Below are 14,553 nucleotides of genomic sequence, written 5' to 3' on the forward strand. Positions count from 1 at the left end.
GCCAGACAGCGGAGCAGGGCCTTCGCTTGCGTGTTCGCGGCGGTTGCCCGTGGGTTGCCGTTTTAGGGAGGAGGGGCCCGAGTCGAGGCAGCGCTGCTGCCGTGGGGAACTGACCGGGTGGGTGCCGATTCAAGAGCGTCCAGTGCCAGTGCCAGTGCCAGTCCTCCCCGCCCTTGGCTGCTGACCCAATAGCTCGGTTCAATTCTGGTGATGTTTTTTTATCTAGTTGGATTGATATTTAGATGCTCCAGGCTAGTTAGTACTAACACCTCCCAGTCGGTGTACCTGGCAGGCGACCATTCTCACCGTCAATGTGCATCCCAAACACTGAGAGCCCACCCAGGCCGTTTCGGTAGGGCGCCATCCGAGCTGACCTCCAACCAAACCCAAGCACCCAAATAGCATCTTGCTGTCAGGGCGGGTGGTATCGATGCTGTGCATTGCGACTAATCATTGCGACTAATTCTGGTGGGCAAGATGTCGGTCGGGTGCTGCCGACTTGCCTGGAAAAGCCAGGCTTGGCGCTCCGTGCATTGGCTGGCGACGTCGCGCATTGGCTCTGCCCACCGCCCCAAATAGCAGCCCCCAGGGCCACCGGGCCACCACCCCTGTCCCCGTACGACCCCAGCGTTGATCGAGCGCGGTGCCTTGCACTCACCAGCCGTGCTAGGCTGCAAACGATAGGTAAGCCCAGCGGCCACTAACCACCAAGAGCCAGACGAGTCAGCAGATAGCAGCCAGCGTCTTCTGACGCCCAACCACGACCTCGTCTGCCAGCCAGCAGACGCTCTCAACTGAAATAACAGCCCCTTTCATCCTTGATTCTCTCCCTCATCATCTGTTCTGTTTCCTTTCTGTCTCCTCCATCACCAGCCTACCCGCCCGAATACGGCCCCGACCCCATCAAACCAAGACCGTTCCGAAACCATAATCCGCGCCTCGTCATTAGGGTGTCGGCCTGAGTCTTGTCACAATAGGCTGGCGCACGCGGCCTCGCAACAGCCGCCAAGATGGCCTCCAAGGCCCTCGTCCCGTTCCTGGTGGCCATGATGCTGCTCACCGGCGTCTGCAACACCCTTCTGACCAAGTTTCAGGTATGCTGCTCATCAGTCCCCTTCATAGAAGTCGAGAGCTGAGCTGACGGCGGCTTCCCCAACCAGGACAACCAATGCGTCCGCAACTGCGATGACCCGGACCCCAAGAAGCGCGCTCACTTCGAGCAGCCCGTCATCCAGACGGCCCAGATGTTTGTCGGCGAGATGGGCTGCTGGCTGGTCGTCGGCCTGATGTCGCTCTACAAGCGTTACGTTGCCCGCAAGGCCGACTCGGCAGGCTACGAGGCCGTCGACACTTCCGAGACCGCCGCCGACAATGACGACGCGAGCATCCACTCGACCACGGCCCTCAATGGTCACTCCAAGCCCCCGCGTAACGACTCGGTCCTCGCCGGCTACCGCGTCCTCCTCCTGGCCCTGCCTGCCATCTGCGACATCTGCGGTACCACCCTGATGAACGCCGGCCTGCTCATGGTGGCCGCATCCATCTACCAGATGACCCGGGGCGCCCTCGTCCTGTTCGTCGGCCTATTCAGCGTCGTCTTCCTCCGCCGCCACCTGTACCTGTTCCAGTGGCTCTCGCTCCTCGGCGTCGTCACGGGCGTCGCCATCGTCGGTCTCGCCGGCGCCATCTACCCGGACAAGGTCAAGGCGGCCGCGCACGCCGCCGCCGTCACGGCCGAGCTCGATGCCAACTCGCTCCGCGCCGTCGTCGGCGTGCTCCTCATCGCCGGCGCCCAGATCTTCACTGCCACCCAGTTCGTGCTCGAGGAGTGGATCCTGGAGCGCTCCACCATCGAGCCTATCCGCGTCGTCGGCTGGGAGGGCCTCTTCGGCCTGTCGGTCACGGTCTTCGGGATGATTGTGCTGCACTTGGCCATCGGTCGCACCGACGCCGGCCGCTACGGCTACTTCGACATGGTGGAGGGCTGGAGGCAGATGACGCAGCACCCCAAGGTGCTCGTGTCGAGCTTCCTGATCATGATCAGCATCGGCGGCTTCAACTTCTTTGGCCTCTCGGTCACCCGGAGCGTCAGCGCCACCTCGCGGTCCACCATCGATACGTGCAGGACCCTCTTCATCTGGGTCGTCTCGCTCGGCCTCGGCTGGGAGACGTTCAAGTGGCTCCAGGTCCTGGGCTTCGTCCTCCTCGTCTACTTCACCTTCCTCTTCAACGGCATCGTCCAGCCCCCCTTCAAGTTCCTGCAGGTCGACGAGGAGATTGAGGAGCTCCTCCCCGAGGAGCCCGTCGAGCACATGTAGACGACGAGGGTGGGCTGTGACTGGCCTGGACCATTGGCGGCATGTGCTTGCTCGTTGAGGTAACGCGGTGATGACGAGGACTGTGGTTATCAAGCTCATCACCGGTGGTGTTTTTCTTATCCCTTTAGTTCTTTGTTTTATGTTTGTTTTTCACTTGTCCAGACCGGCGTTGGTGCGCTTGAATTCTCCTTGTTTTTTTTGGATTTGGATTTGGCCGTAGCGTTTTCTCTTCTTTTTTTTCATCCCCCAAAGTTTGATGATTCTTTTTCTTTTTTACCACATGTGTGTCATCTTTTGGCACAGGCTAGACAATCAGTAAACGTTGGCTCTAGAGGTGTTTGGCAACCGGATTCGATTCTCATACAAGCGAGGTGGAGCAATCGATAGAAGGGAATATTATAGAAATGTCTAGATTCCCCATGATGATTGTGCCCTGGTTATGTGCAACTCACGACGCTCACTTGTGATAATGAGGACTTGGAATTGGAGATGGATTCAAAGTTAAAAAGTAAACAAATTGCATACCCTAAAACTCCACGACCCGAGGTGAGGTGTGCTGTACTCGCTTCGGCCCCATGACTAGACAGGAAACCATTCAAAATCAAGGTTCGACGACAAGGACAAGGAACTCCTAGTAGACCCAAAGAAGCAAAAGGGTGGCTACGAGAGAAAAGAAAAATAGCGAATTCATAAGAAAGCGGAAATAGAGGAGCCATGGACGGACGGCGATATTCCAAAAAAAAAAAAAGACCTTCCCCTCCCCCCAAGCAGCAGCCTAATCACCTACGTGCAGGCAGACACATGTCACCCATCCCCCCCGCTCACGAGACGTTGCAGAGCAGCTCGGCCTCGAGGATGAACTTGCCCTCCTTGTACTTCTCGCTGGGCTCAAAGGCCTTGTCGTACTTCCAGCCGACCGTCTCCTTGCACTGGCGGCACGTTATGTCGCGCACAATGTGGCGGCCCGTCGTCATGTTGCGCTCGCTCGGCTCGCACGTCTCGACGTTGACGACGAAGGCGAAGAGGTAGGCCTTGCCGTGCTGGCCACGGAAGTTCTATATTTTATATGGGGAACAATGTCAGCCTCGCTTTCTTTCTTTTTATAGTCCCATCCCCCAGGTCACCGTCGTACCCGGCTGATTATGTCCTCATGGTTGGCCAGGTGGGCCTTGCAGCTCTTGCAGCCGTAGATCTTGTTGCTATTGAGGTACGTGTTGTACGCGAGACCCATCGTGATGGTGAGCCAGCTGTCGGGCTGGACGTCTGTCGTTTCGGTCCCGTCGGCGGCGGCCGTGTCGTTCGGAGGCGTGTCCTGGACAATGGTCGTCGTCGTCGTCTTCTTCGGCTCCTGATACGAGTGCGGCACGAACTTCATAATCCAAGAAGGTGATTGGGACAAAAGCTGTTGATTTTTTTCTTCTTCCGTGGGTATAGCCCGGTTGGTTCCCGGACGCTTCTCCCAAGGGTGCTACTTGCTTTGCTTGTCCGCAGCAAGCTGTCTTGGTCTTTTTCCGTCTGTGCCGTTGATCACGCGGACGAGTTGTCGGGGGATTCGCTCGCCTCAGCTTTCCGTCTGGGTTGCTGTTTCGCCTGGGTGCCGAGCATAGTTTCGAGGTTAGCAAGTTGGGGCGACCTTGCGACGAATCCGAGTGTGGAATCAAGTGGGAGAGGCGGAGAGGGGCTGGGTGCTGCTGACGAGTTACACCAAACTCACCTGGAGCTATGCAATGGATACAGGGCGCGGTCGACTAGAGGCTAGGCTGTATGGACGGAACGATGATGCCGTGTCGATCGTGTGTTGCTCTCTCCTTCGGTTTCTTCCTGACGTACAAAGACGAAGCCAGCAAGTGTCTAGCCCAAAAACGAGGACGGAAAGAGCGGGTGGGAAGAAGACGGATGCCAGAAGTTGGTAAAGACAGGGTGTACGTGCGCTGCGTTGCGTTGCGTTGCGTTGTGTTGCGTGCGTGCGTCGGCCGGGATCAGCCAACGAGGGGGAGGTGGTTGACTGGCTGCCTGCGCTCCGGCAGCGGCAGCACCATTACGCACACGGCAATGCCTGCTCTTGGTTGGGCGGCCGCGGGGGGAGGCGTCGGGCGAGTTCGAGGCGCGCAGGTCTAGGCCTCAACCTATTGGCTGGAACTGTTCTTCTGGCTGTCGGGGGAGGGCAGGCTGGCCACCCAGCTTTGTGTTGTGCTGCCTGCTGCTGCTGGGACTGGCGGACCAGACGTGGCGGACGCACGGTTGGCCGCGGCAAGGGCGGGGCGGGGTTACCTCTTATCAGTCGGGGTACCCGTTGGCAAGCAGAATTGAATGGAACGAGTAAGCCCGCCCACACCACCGCCCCAGTCCCCGCAAGGACGAGCAGGGGTCCGCTGTGCTGTGGTGTTGCACTGGGGCCGGCAGGCATCCACACACCCCTGCCACTTTTAGCAAGACCGCTGACGGCATCACGCGCCTCCCCCAAATGGGGGTCACTAAAAAGTTACCCCATGGACATCACTTGAGAGGGCATTCGCAGCATTTCATACCACTCAAGCAGCATGAGAATACCAAAACAAAAAGGCGTATATACCGTCATGTGTCGCGTGAATGGGGAGGTAAATGCCCTAGTAGATAGAAACAGAGAAGAGGGGAGAAGAGCCGCAAGGAACGCCCACTGAATGAGAGACACATGAGACACATGAGATATGCAACAAACAGACCAACCAACCACCACCATCCATCCCTTTTGATTCCTTTTTTTCCTCTTTTCCTTTCCGTTTCTCATCCCGTTCGTTCCTGCCCTTCCGTCACAGCCGCTTATTTGCAAGGTAGGCAGACGGCAGACTGCCTTCCATTCCAGCCTCGCTTAGGCTTTGGTGCTCACAGGGTCGCCGCCCCTCCGCTTGGGGTTGGCTCGGCCTGTCCGCTTCTTGGTCCCGCCGCTCGACGGCTTCTTCTGCTTCTCGCCGCCCTCGATGAACTTGAGCAGCTCGTCGATGCTGCGCGAGTCGATGGACGCCGGCCGCCCAACCTCCGACGTCACCGTCTTGGCCGCCCCCGCCGCCGTCGAGCCCAGGGCCCCCGTGCGGGGAGTGAAGCGGATTCCGGCACGCAGCCGGCGCGCCTCAACATCCTTGGCGTGCTTGGCCAGGCTGACAGCGTTGGTCGTGAGCTGCTCGAGCCAGCCCTCGGCCTCCTTGGTGTTCTTGTCCTCGGGGCCCAGCTCGGCCAGGAAGATGCTGTAGCTCTCGCGCATCCTGACCACGGCGGCCTTGGCGTCCTGGTCCAGGGCTAGCGCCTGGGCGAGCTGGAATAGCAGCGTCGCGCTGTTGACCGACTGCCGCCCGAACACCACCTCGCAGATCCGCAGCGCCTCCTCGAACCATCGTCGCGACTCGTGGTAAGCCTTGAGCTGCTGCAGCATGACAGCCGCGTTATTGATGGTCGTGATGGTGTCCGGGTGGTCCGGTCCGTAGATGACCTTCCACATGTTAAGCGCGTGCTTGGCAAACTCAAGCGCTTGCTTGCTCTCGCCCAGCTGGTACAGGAACAGGCTGAGGTTCAGGTAGTCCAGCAGCGTCTCCTGCGAGTCGATCCCGATGGTGCGCTCCGCCACAATCACCGCCTTGCGCGCCAGCTCCACCGCCGCCTCCTTCTCCTCCAGCTGGTAGTAGAGCATGGCCAGGGTATGGTACACTCTCGCCACCTCGGGGTGCAGGATGCCGTAGATCTGCTCGTGCAGCGACAGAGACTCGAGCAAGAGCTCTTGCCCAATCTTCTTCTGGCCCTGGAGGATGGAGATTCTCCCTGCCTCTAGCGCCTCCTCAGCAAGGACGCTGCGGGGAGCCGAGTCCTTGACTATCGGCACCACATTAACAACATCGTCAGGTGTGAAGGTGTGAGGCACGCCGGCCGAGCTGATGGACGAAGGAGACCCATCGCGCGCCTTCTTGTTCTTTTTCTTCTTCTTCTCCGCCGTCTTCTCCTCTGTGGGCGCCTGTCCGTTTGCGGGAGCCCCGTTCGTCTCGCTGGACTCAGGAGCGAAGGCGTAGTTCTTGTGTTGCATCTGGATTCCCAGCTTCAGGCAGACCTCGCGCAGCACCTGGAGATGGCGGATATGCACGGGCCAGTCCACCGGGAGCGTATACCTGAAACGTTGCTTGACCTCCTCCTGAATCGACTCCCTCAGCATCTCGGGGGTCACGTTCTCGAATGCCAGATCAGCATCATCGTAAAGTGTCCTGAAGGATGAGTCAATGTCGGCCGTCGGCTTCGCGTTGAGCTCGAAACCCAGGAGGCAGTTCAAGAGGTGCGAAATGCAGGACGAGGTGAGCGGAAGGGGCAGGTAGCGCAGGTATTTCGCCGCGACATGCTTGAATCCCCTCACAACCATCTCACGCGCGCACACGTCGCGCAAGCACTGCAGGCGGGACTCTTCGCTGAGCGAGGCAACCTTTCCGAGGTACCTCAGGTTGATGCCGCGCTTGTGCAGCAGACGGCTGAGGGACCGCCCGTCCATGGGGAAGCTGATCTCGGACTCCTTGAGGTCGTTCAGGAGGTCTGGGATCGCGGTTGCCCGCAGATACGCGCATGCGTCGCGCACGTCCTTCTCGTCCGCAGCCATGGCCTCCTTCTCCTCGTCCGTCTGCGGCACCTGGCCACTGAAGACATCAGGGTTCAGCGTGAAGTTGAAGTCCGACACGTCGATCCGATCGCTGGTCGCCTCCTCTTTCTTCTCGCCCTCTTCGGTGGACTCTCCCTCCTTCTTCTCGCCATCCTGGGCGGTCTCTCCCTCTTTTTTCTCACCCTCTTCGGTAGGCTCTCCCTCCTCCTTCTCCTTCTCCTCCCCCTCGGCCTTTACCTCGGCCTTCTCCTTCTTCGCCTGTCCGCGCTTGGCAACCTCGGCGGTGACCCATTCCCGCATCTTCTGGCGCGCAAACTGGTCCACGAGCTCTGATCGCAGCACCGTCATACGGTGGGGATACTTGTTGTCCGAGTCCGCCTCAACCTCCTCTTGCCACTCGATATCCAAGGGCGTGATGCGGTACAGGTCCAGAACGTACTTGCGGCCATCCGTACCCACAAGCCCCTTGGTCTCCACGCTGCCCTCAAGGTCGAAACGCTTGCCCTCCTTGTCCCAGACGGCATGGGGCTTGACCTTGAGCGCCTTGGACAGCTTCTGGAACTGCGGGACAAAGCGCTCGTCGGCCGCGACAATGTCCTTGCCCTCGACGCCGCCATAGTCGATCTGGTTCTCGCCAGGCTCCCTCTGCTTGAAGATTCCAGGCACAATACTCTGACCAACAATCCGCTTACCGAGGTAGTCGACAACCACAGTGCCGGGTGTGTAAAGACCGTCGATATCTAGCTGGTTGACAAGTTTGACTCCTCCCACGTCCTTGGCAGTGGCAACACGTGCTGCCTCATCACCGCCCTCCGAAGTGAAGGTGCCAACACCGTCAGCACCAAAAGAGAAGAAGACGTTGTTGTAAACGAAAATCTGGGCATCTCGTCCCTCGGTGGGGTTCAGAGGCGCAACCTCGCCGCGAGCAACAAGGACAGCTCCGCGAGCAGCGGCATCGTTGTAGTCGGCAAAAAGCTTCGAGATGAGACGCTCCCTGAAGACACGATCCTGGACATTCTCCTTGGGCAGCTCCTTGGCCGACTGGAACTCCTCGTTCCAGTCCCTCAGAGTGTCGGTGTTCTCAACACCGCCGATCAGAAAAGACTCCTGTGTCCTCGTGATGTCGGAAATGTGGGAGCAGGTAGGCGAGCTGGCCGAAGGGACCAGCCAGGGGGCGGCAGGGATTGCGTTGGTGATCTGGAAGGTTGAGAGGGGTTCCCGGCGGTTGTTGAACTCCTGAAGTTCAAGGAAGGACTGTGCGAATGAGGGCGATAGCTGCTCGATCAGGGTCAGGAGGGAGTGCGCCGAATAGCCCTTGTTGCCAACCTTTGGCGTCGGATCGAACTTGCTGTTGGAAGACTTGTTGACAAAGAAGCCACCAACGTGGGCCGTGATCTGGAACTGCTCGCCCTCGTTGGTCGTGACGATCAGGTACAGGAGGTGGCCCTTCTGCCTGAGATGGGCTGGTGGGGGGTTCCAGGGCGAAACGGATATTGCCTTGACCGTCTTGGGCTGAGGGCCTGTCTCTCGCGGCAGGAAGGCGGCGAGGTCAACGGGCTTCTGGAACTCGTACTCGACCACCTCTGTTGCGTCACTGGCCTCGGCGGCCACGGTGTCGTAGACAGAGAGTCCGGGGAGGATGCCCTGGACGGCATCGGTGCGATCTCCGGCGGCGCCGATCAGCTCTCGGACACGGATCAAATGGATACGGGCCTCCTTCTCGGTATAAGGGTCCTCAACCAGCTGGATCTCGGAGCCGTCGGCGATGTCGGTGATCTCAGATATTGTGGCAAAGTCGTTGACGCGCTCGCCCTTGTGTTCCAGGTGAAAGCACGAGTACTGCAGGGCGGTGGGCATCTCGATGATGGACTGGCGCACTTCGTGGACCTGCTCATGAGGAGACACGGCAATCTGAATCTTCTCGGCTGACCGGGGGAGGACTATCGAGAGCGAGAGGACGGCGTCTGGAGGAGGGGTAAGTGTTAGCCCCTCTCGAGCGCCCCGAGGGCATCAATACACTCTGCTACTTACCCTCCGGGGCGATCTCGCCATTGTCCTCTGCGGGCGGGGCATTGGCCACCGGCGCCGGATCGGCAACTGTGTGAGAGAGGTCAGTCGGTATTAAAGATGAGATATCGACCAGCAAGAGGTCGTCTTGTTCCTCCACGAGTGGCTCTAGGCGTGTGAGGCGGCCCATAGAATTGTATGTAGGTTCCGCTGCGGCTTACCTTGGTTGGCGGCGTCGTCGTTCTTGGTCTCAGCCATTGTAGAGGTGGGAGAAGTTAAAAAGTCCACGAGGGGCAGTGGAATGCCTCGACCATGTGGGAGGAGGGGAGGCTATGACGTGGGCTAGAAGCAAGGGGTGCTTTTCCGGCCCAGGCAAAAGGCCAACCAAATATTTTCGTCTATGTATTACACAGGAAAAAAGGAAGGGACTGCAGCTGAAAGGAGCAGAGAAACAAAAATGCAGCCTCCGTCGGTGTGTATAGCTCCAATATGAATGGACGGGGGAGGCAGGAAAAAAAATGATCAGACCCAGTGTAAAAGTTTCGTAGTCATGAAATTTTTCTTAGCTCATCTGAATAGGTGCTTCAGCAAACCAGAGGCCTGTCCGGGCGCGCGGGAAGGTCGAAAATGCGTGTCGTGCAGGGGTCGATTGCCGGAAATACCCGCCGCCAAACCGCAGCGCCCGTCTTCTTGCGGCGCATTGCTAACAGCGCGTGTTGGGGAGAGCCGCTGCACTTGTCGTCATTAACTTCAATCTAGCACAGCAATGGCAATCTACAATACAGGTATTCGGGCACTCGGAATTGAGAAGCTCAGGGCAGCCCAAAGAGGGTAGCCCAAAGGTGTGCGTGTGCGTGTGGCCCGTTCGCCTCCGCAGTTCCATGCATGCGATTTTAGAGGCGGGCGGGCTTTGGAGGCGGGCAGGGACCCTAACCGACTCGGATTGAACCAACGCTTCTGGCGTCGATTGGCGGCAGCAAAGTCGGTCGCGTGGCACTGCCCTGATTGGTGTCAACAGAGATCGCGACCTTGACTTGCTCGAGTGCTTGCCTGCCCGAGCTGCGACGTGGCTGAGAATGTGGGGCCGCCCCGGAAATGATGACCAATGAGGCGAGAATGCATGGAGCTCTCAGGGGCGGACGGTGCTATCTTATCAGTCCAGAAGAGGAAATCCTGTAAACAAACCGCGGACTCGGCGGCCACTTGCATTCCTTCCAAGCTGCAACATCACACAGCGCAAGGGAGCAGCTCCAAGGTCGCTATGCTCACCTCAAAACATGCATAATACATCCCTGCGGCTAGCTTAGTCAATGTCTTTAGTATTATCCCTTTGCTGTATCCATTCTACAACCCTGCCTTAGCTGCATTCTACATCTTCCTCAATCGTTGCACGCCCTCGCAATACATCGATCGACCCAGGCCGCTCTCGTCACTCGCGTCTTCAGAATGGCCTCAGCTCTTGATATATAAGAGCGGGGAGCCTACTTGGCCATACTGAAGACTGCAACACCACCCCGCCCTCTAGCTTACTGGGGAATTACGCGAGCTATCATACCTGCTTAATCATTGTTTTGATTTGCTTAGATTGAGCATCTCGTCTACTTGCCAACATTACTCTGGAGATGTCTTTTATATCCGAGGGTGGCGGGGCGGCAAATGCTGGATCCGTCTCACCGTCCCGCAAACAACGTCGCTCCCGCATCTCCCAGTCTGTCCTTGAATCGACACCATGGACGGCAACAAGGTGCCACCGCCTCATACGACCTCTGCTCTCACACATCACCGCACTGCAAAAGGAGATGTCCTGGCCTTCCAACGATGCCGCCTTGGCTGGTGTCACCTCTGAAGCGTCCCGGGAGGCTTTGTCTGGTCCCTCTCCCGGCCCGACCTCTTGTTCCCCTCGACAGGCTTGGGTAGCAGCCGCCTCGACTGCTGCAGCCCGCCGAGGGAGGAACATGCAAACCTACTCGACCAGGGGCTCAAGGCAGCGCACAGGCCAGAGGACACAGCCAAGATCCTCAGACGACAATGAAGCACCGTCATCATCCTCGTCGCAGGCCTTCGCCAACAAGGCCTGTATCTGGAGCGACACGGCAATGCCGACGCCCATAGTCCGCAAGATCCGGTACCACCAGCTGTCTTCCCCCGTGGGGCCGCCTCGACCCCCACCGAAGTTCACCGTGGATGTCGATGACTCGGCAGATAGACCTCTGCAGGGTGGTCGTCGGGCGGCCAGCACCGCGCCCGCGCGTTCCGCAGTGGAGGAGGATCTGGCCGGATTGCGGCGCACCACGCCGGCCTGCGTTTTCAACATGTACGAGGCCATCTTGCGCGCCACTGAGTCGCTCCTGCGCGCGACCGCCGAGCCGGCAGCGGCGTCGGAACGGGCGACGGCCCCGGTCCTGGTGGCGCGCAAATCACTCTTCGCCATGTGTCTGCGCCAGGTGCCTGCCTACATCGCGGGCCGCCAAGAGTGGGAGCGCGAGGAGGCTGAGGCCCGGGGCGAGAAGGCGGCCTTCAACCCTTCCGAGGTCTCCTTCGGCATCTACAGCGAGCTCGAAGGGCTGGGACCCGGCGACGGCGCCGGGTACAGGCATCTGCGGGTCGTCGTCAGGGCCCACGGCATCCGCATCCTCCGCGACGCGGTTGAGCAAGGTATTCTAGCCGACGCCGCCTTCTGTGCCGCCCTAGCCAGGCTCTGTCTCCTCTCCAATGCCGGATCCGAGGCCGAGGAGATCCTACGGGCAGCCCTGGTGCAAGCTCCGCCGTTCCCGGGACCTACGGGCCCTGACAGCACGCTCGGAGAGAGCCCTGTCTTGGCTCCCGTACGGCTACTACTCACGGTGGCGGAAACGTCTAAGCGAGACGCGTTTGCGTTGCGGGAGATGGCGAACCTCCTGTCGAGTGGGAAGCTGCCCCAGGAGTGGATGTGCACTTCGGTGTTCCGGAAGCTCTGGGCCACTGTGGTGCGAGCCATCTCGAGCAACGGGCCATGCCAGGGGGCGATGGAATTTGCAAAAGTATCACTCAACATTATTTGCAAGCATGTCAACCGACGGAATAGAAAATCAAGCTCTAAGCAAGACGACGAAAATAGCGGTGCGTGGGAGAGGACGCTGGATTCGTCGTTGGCTTCGCTGGCAACAATGTTGACTGTGGGACACGAATCGCTGGCGAAGCCGGAAGCTAGCTCATCGAGGCACGAAAAGATAGCAATTATCACCAAACGGGTTAGAGTTATCTTGCACTCCTCACTGGCAGCATCAACCGGGAGGGGTATCCGCCAATTTGGAGGGGGCGTCTTTCTCTTGCTTCTCACACTATATCTCTCCACCAGTCCCGACCTGGCGAACGATGCAACTGAGGCCGCCGTCAGGGAGCGGCTGGAGTTGCTGTGGGAGGAGTCGTCCGGGGCCAGAACATCACAGCACCACGGCAGAGCCGTCAAGCTCATCAGCTCGATCGCCCAGTGCTGCGGGAGGGGCACGAGCTCGGCGTCGTCGACATACCTCCTAGGGCTGTGTGGGCGGGTGCACGCTCTGGACGTGGATGGCGAGCTTTTCGACAAGCTCGAGGCCGACTGCGCATTCTCGCTGGCGCACAGAACCAACGACCTGCGAGACCTTGCGTTTGCGGAGACGCTCAGCCAGTCGCGAGCTGGGGCGGGCGGATTGGTGGACGAGACGGCGGAGGCCTCGGGCGATGGGTCGTCAGCCCCAAACATATTTACGGGATATAAGTGGGATGACGGCATCAGCGAGTGGGTTCTCAAGACTCCAGCGCCGCGCAAGCCGCAGATGCCACCGGCATCTCGATCGCACAGTGGTAGCAACAGGATCGGCAGCATCACCTCCAGGAGGTGCCGCACCGCATCTCCCGCCGTCTCGCATCCCGAGACGCCCCCACAAGCCGGCAGGCGACGAGCCCTCCGCTCCCAAACAGCCGACGCGGCAGAGTCGTCAGCAGAGGACTGTAGCTACGACGACAGCAACGAATACGACGAGCTGTCTTTCGACTCGTCCTTCAACTGCCGCAAGAACCCGACCCTGAAGAGGCGCAGGGCGGCCACTGTCGTGGCCAGGGGTCCCCCGCGCCGAGTGGGTGAGAGTCGCCCGGTCAGCACCACGGTGATGCTGTCGCTTCGGAGCCACGGCAACAGCAACGACAGGCGAGGAGCGGCCGCTGGGGTCCCCAGGAAGAGAATGAGGCCAAGCTTGGATTCAGAGCAGTCGAGCGACGACGAGCTCTGCATGTGAACGAGCTCGCCGCTTGCGCACTTAGCCTTGGAGGCGAGCATCCGCGTCCCGTCAAGTTGGCAACGGAGCCGCGGACTCAAACGCTCTCCACGTTTCTCGCTTCTCACTTCTCGCTTATTTTTTCGTCTCGAGGATGCCATTCTGCGCCTATCCATCGAGCCTTCAAGCCTCTTGACGAGGGCGATCACCCACGTCAAGCCTTCGGACTCCCCCATCCCAAGGCCATTTATACCCATATCCCGGCGCGCGCGAGAGCAGGGACGGACCGTCTACGATGCCCGTCCCAACATGTCTATCGGGACTTACCCATATGGCGTGGCGGAGGCGTCGCGGAAGGCGTTTGTTTGTTTGTTTGACATTGTTGAATCATAATTTACGATTGTATTCTAGCAGCGAGATGATGTTGGTATCTGAGGGGTCCGGGCACTTGTGCGAGCCAACACGGTGTTGAATATCCCAACACACCCATCAGGGGTAGGCTGGCCGGCATTGGTTGGCGCATGCGACGTATACTCATGTCACGTCATTTTAAAGATACTGAAGTCTATCGTATTTGTGTGCAAAGAGCCTCGCATCCTCGGACCCTTTTGGTCGGGATGGTACCCATCACCACAACAAACAACCACCCCAGGCTCCAGGGGGTATCCCCGTCCTTGACCTTTTGTTGCCCCATGCAAGGTTTTCCAATTTTACAGAGTTTCAAGTCGAGACAACCGTCCGCCGTCGGCCTTTCGGGGGATGTTGCCTTTTGACGCGCGAATTACCCATCGCTGAGTAAACGTCTCACCTCTCTCTCTCTCTCTCCCTCTGTCAACAAACAGGTCGGTGGAGAGTGGGCTGTGGAATGGATGGCGGCAGGAGCTCCGTCTCGGGAGACGTCTGTCGCATGATTTGTTGGACGCTGGCGTCACCGCATGAGGGGGCTTGACGGCTGCCCGAGTGTAACGATGGCGCTTGGGGGCTTCCATTTGGCGGCTGGTGGACTCCTTGTCGCGAAGATGATGGTGTTTTGAGGCAGTTTGGAAGATGCATGTTTCTTGTTTCCCATGTTGGAATTATCTTCTCCTGGGATTATTCCTATGATCAACCTGTCACTGGCGATCTGTGGGGACTTTGGATGTTGCTTTTTACCTTTGGGGGATCAAACGACTCAATAATGAAAGATATTTATGTGATGTATCTCGTACTATTTTTGGGTGTCTCAAAAGCTGCTGTTTGCCTTATTAGTGGAGAACCCCCAAGACGTTTGACAGCTCTTCTGTTATGGTTTTGTTGTAACCAAACTTTCGCTGGCGATCTATTAACACCAACAAGGATAATTACTGCTTCTCGACTTATTCGGGCATTGAGAGCCTATAAAAGCTGC

At 58.7% G+C, this 14,553-nt stretch overlaps 4 protein-coding genes across 4 annotated transcripts; 2 read left to right on the forward strand and 2 right to left on the reverse strand.

The window, feature by feature from the left end:
- Positions 1-615: 615 nt before the first annotated feature.
- GGTG_09526 (integral membrane protein) lies at positions 616-2,778 on the forward strand. The gene is made up of 2 exons (XM_009227377.1): positions 616-1,094; positions 1,161-2,778. Exons 1-2 carry the CDS (start codon positions 1,011-1,013, stop codon positions 2,316-2,318), a joined length of 1,242 nt encoding a protein of 413 aa, XP_009225641.1. The 5' UTR covers positions 616-1,010; the 3' UTR covers positions 2,319-2,778.
- A 10-nt stretch (positions 2,779-2,788) lies between these two features.
- GGTG_09527 (hypothetical protein) lies at positions 2,789-4,564 on the reverse strand. The gene is made up of 3 exons (XM_009227378.1): positions 4,033-4,564; positions 3,451-3,908; positions 2,789-3,373 (listed from the first exon to the last, which is right to left on the reverse strand). Exons 2-3 carry the CDS (start codon positions 3,691-3,693, stop codon positions 3,140-3,142), a joined length of 477 nt encoding a protein of 158 aa, XP_009225642.1. The 5' UTR covers positions 3,694-3,908; positions 4,033-4,564; the 3' UTR covers positions 2,789-3,139.
- A 267-nt stretch (positions 4,565-4,831) lies between these two features.
- GGTG_09528 (eukaryotic translation initiation factor 3 135 kDa subunit) lies at positions 4,832-9,723 on the reverse strand. The gene is made up of 3 exons (XM_009227379.1): positions 9,153-9,723; positions 8,956-9,021; positions 4,832-8,888 (listed from the first exon to the last, which is right to left on the reverse strand). Exons 1-3 carry the CDS (start codon positions 9,187-9,189, stop codon positions 5,167-5,169), a joined length of 3,825 nt encoding a protein of 1,274 aa, XP_009225643.1. The 5' UTR covers positions 9,190-9,723; the 3' UTR covers positions 4,832-5,166.
- A 612-nt stretch (positions 9,724-10,335) lies between these two features.
- On the forward strand, positions 10,336-13,737 carry GGTG_09529 (hypothetical protein). Its single transcript, XM_009227380.1, has one exon. The coding sequence runs from the start codon at positions 10,554-10,556 to the stop codon at positions 13,185-13,187; it is 2,634 nt and encodes an 877-aa protein (XP_009225644.1). The 5' UTR covers positions 10,336-10,553; the 3' UTR covers positions 13,188-13,737.
- Positions 13,738-14,553: the final 816 nt, after the last annotated feature.

The sequence above is a fragment of the Gaeumannomyces tritici genome (genome assembly GCF_000145635.1).
Source record: "Gaeumannomyces tritici R3-111a-1 unplaced genomic scaffold supercont2.5, whole genome shotgun sequence".
Taxonomy (NCBI): domain Eukaryota; kingdom Fungi; phylum Ascomycota; class Sordariomycetes; order Magnaporthales; family Magnaporthaceae; genus Gaeumannomyces; species Gaeumannomyces tritici.